This window comes from Austrofundulus limnaeus, unplaced genomic scaffold (genome assembly GCF_001266775.1).
Source record: "Austrofundulus limnaeus strain Quisiro unplaced genomic scaffold, Austrofundulus_limnaeus-1.0 Scaffold329, whole genome shotgun sequence".
Taxonomy (NCBI): domain Eukaryota; kingdom Metazoa; phylum Chordata; class Actinopteri; order Cyprinodontiformes; family Rivulidae; genus Austrofundulus; species Austrofundulus limnaeus.
Window position 1 is genome coordinate 308,734 of NW_013952731.1, and position 3,079 is coordinate 311,812.

Here is a 3,079-nt window from a genome sequence, read left to right on the forward strand (position 1 = left end):
TATATATATATATACTGTACATATCTTTGATTTAACCAGGTAGATCTCCCTTAAATTTAGATTTTTATGGGAGACTTTAGTGTCCCTTAAAAAAGGAGATTTTAATGTCTAAATTTTTTACTGATACATACTGTATTTATATGTTCCAATCAATTAATATGTGATTTATTTATTTTCTATTATAAGTTTTATATCGTGATATATATCGTTACCGCCACCCATCATAATGTATATCATGATATGAATTTTTTGCCATATCACACATTCCTAATTATTACCAGCTTCTCAGTAACATTAGAGTTCAGTACCTTATGTTCACACATAAATTGTTTTCAGATACAGTAAAAATATTTTATCTTTAAGATTATACCATTTAGAGTGAGTTGTAAAAAAGACATTTGTTTAGATTTTAGAGCCTACAGTTTCATTATWACGACTCTCAGTTTACAGACACAGCAGCCAGCTGGCTGTGGCTGCCTGCCCAGAGTTAAACTACAGGCGCACAAAGCTAACAAGTATTTGATGAATGTGACATTTATCTGCCAAYAGGAGTTAATGAGGGCCCAAACTGTGATAGTTTCAGGTACTGTGGTCATCAAAAATAATTCCTTCAATCATTTGCCATCAAACAGTTTAATTTGTCATGTTTAACTACGCTTTCAAAGTAGAAGCCCGAAATATTTTAAAACAATTTGAACTTGCTGAACTTAAGCCTGAGACCATACTAAGACCATATTTTTTCTGTACAGACGTTTGTTGTGACTTGGCATTATGTAAATAAACTGAACTAAATGTTTCCGTATGCTGATGCTGTATAAAAGTTAAAGGTTTTTCTGTTCGTATCCTGATCCATCAACCACATCTTCCATTTGTCACTCTCTTTCTTTGTCTTTCCATTTTAATTATGACAATTAATGGTTCTTACCTGTTTAATCAAATTATCTCCTAATTTTAAACATCCGCAGATTGGGACAAAATTTAATCCAACAACTGGAAACATGTTAAATTACAGTATATTTTTTAGGATGACATGCTGGACAGGCAGGCAATCATGTAATCATCGCTCTCTCTCTCTCTCTCTCTCTCTCTCTGCGTGTGTGTGTGTGTGTGTGTGTGTGTGTGTGTGTGTGTGTGTGTGTGTGTGTGTGTGTGCGTGCATGTTAGTCTGTGTCTCTCTCTGTTTAGTAATGAAATATTTCATGAATCACTGAACTCTTTATTGAAACTCTAAGTTCTCAGTGAAAGCACATTTACAATAGGGTAATTTTTGTTGTCAGCCTGAGTAGAGGCTCAGAAATAACAAACAGAAGAATGGTCATAAACCTGTTAGAAGCTGTAACACATCCTTCAGTACTGAACAGGATCTTTGGCACGTGAGGAAGCAGGCGACAGGTGTTTCTTTAAGGAATGCTACATTCTTTGCAGGTTGAATCAGGAACACCTGGACTTCTTTTTTTGCCTTTTATCTTAGAAGCTCCTCTGATATGATTTTCTTCTATTTGGATTAGAAGCATAATGTTTTTAAAAATTAAAAAAAGTTCACTTGCCCTTTGTTCATCTTACAAAGACATGAAGATTGAAGGCAACACTCATTGCACCGTTTCCAACAAAAAGCAGCATCTACCCTTTTTTAAAATCCTGTTATAGCATTTTATATTATAGTACTTTCTAAATCTTTATCTGTAATACTTTTAGTTAAGAAAAGACCCCCCCCCCCCCATACACACAGTGATTGTAGAAAAACAGATGATGATTCATTTAACAGTGAAAAATTTGGTAATGTTCCTTTTTGACCTGAACATTTTGCATTTTTGTCATAAATCTGTCAGAAAGTGCTGAAGTCGGATGACGTTTCCTGTTCTGTGTTTCAGGCTGGATCGCCATCCTGGGTGCTCTCTGGCTTTTGGTTCTGGCTGACGTCCAGGACTTTGAGATCATCCTGCACCGGGTCGAATGGGCCACGCTCCTGTTCTTTGCTGCACTCTTTGTTTTGATGGAGGTACGTAGTTTATAGATACTGTCATTTTACAGGAAGTCTTTTAATAGTTTTTTCCCCAGCAACATTAGGTTAGCAATCACAGGGAATGAAAACAAGTTCTGCTAATTAGCACTAACATTTAAGACATTATCACAGGCTGTTTTTGTATTTATTTAATATCCTTAAYATGAAGCGCTGCCTCACAACAASAAGGTTGCAGGTTCACCTCCTAGCACTTCTGTGTGGAATTCCCATGTTCTTGTGAGGATTGTCTTTGGGTTTTTTAGCTTCCTCCCACAGACCTAAAACCTGCTGATGTTATATATCCACAAACTGGTCAAAAACTCCAAAGTTCTCATCAGTTAGATTCTACTGTGCAAAAATGTCAGTTTTATCTCCTTTCATGAATTTTTGGCCATTTCATCATATGTACATGCTTCCTGGTACAACAGTCTGCTCTGGAGACGAGTCATTTTTATGTTTGTTTTTTTCTTTTGTTGAAGGAAGTGGCTGAAGCAAAATGCAGCATCTGAGTCCTTCCAGCACAAACAAACACTCCCACAAATGTCTGACCAATCACACAATAAAGTTCTTATRTGGAGGGGGGTAAAAAGTTCGACCCTCGGGTTGCGACAAGAAGGTGCCGAAATATCGACAAAGTGAACAGAATGACATAATTTTTGTCATGAAACTGTGACAGTTTGGCCTGATTTCAACAGTTCAGATGCAGCATGCTGCAGCCTGGAGTGTTTCTTTGTGCTGAAAGGGCTCAGATGCTGCATTTTGCTTCAATACACTGGAATAAAAAACTAAAAATAATGCTTGATATAAAAAATATTGAATAGATACACTAACCACTTGCAAAAAGGAGAACCTATCTAGGATAAACACTCAATTTTTGAAAAAATAAAATAAAATAAAAGAGAAGTAAGATTAGAACTACTGGCAACACAATGGGCCTCATGCAAGAACATGTTCGTATTCTTAATCTAAATTTCTTTTACTTTTGTTCGTACAAAGGGTTCGTACGAACATGTCACGTCAGATTCAACAAACTCTTCTATCTTCAGGAAAAGTGCATAAATGAGCTGCGTAAATTCC

General features: G+C 36.2%; 1 protein-coding gene across 1 annotated transcript in view; it reads left to right on the forward strand.

Annotated features, from left to right (window-relative positions):
• Window positions 1-3,079, forward strand: part of oca2 (oculocutaneous albinism II) — a gene marked incomplete in the record, with an annotated part of 101,344 nt that overhangs the window by 54,494 nt on the left and 43,771 nt on the right. The window contains 1 exon segment of the mRNA XM_014022428.1: window positions 1,872-1,999. Within this exon segment, the coding sequence (XP_013877882.1) occupies window positions 1,872-1,999 (128 nt within the window).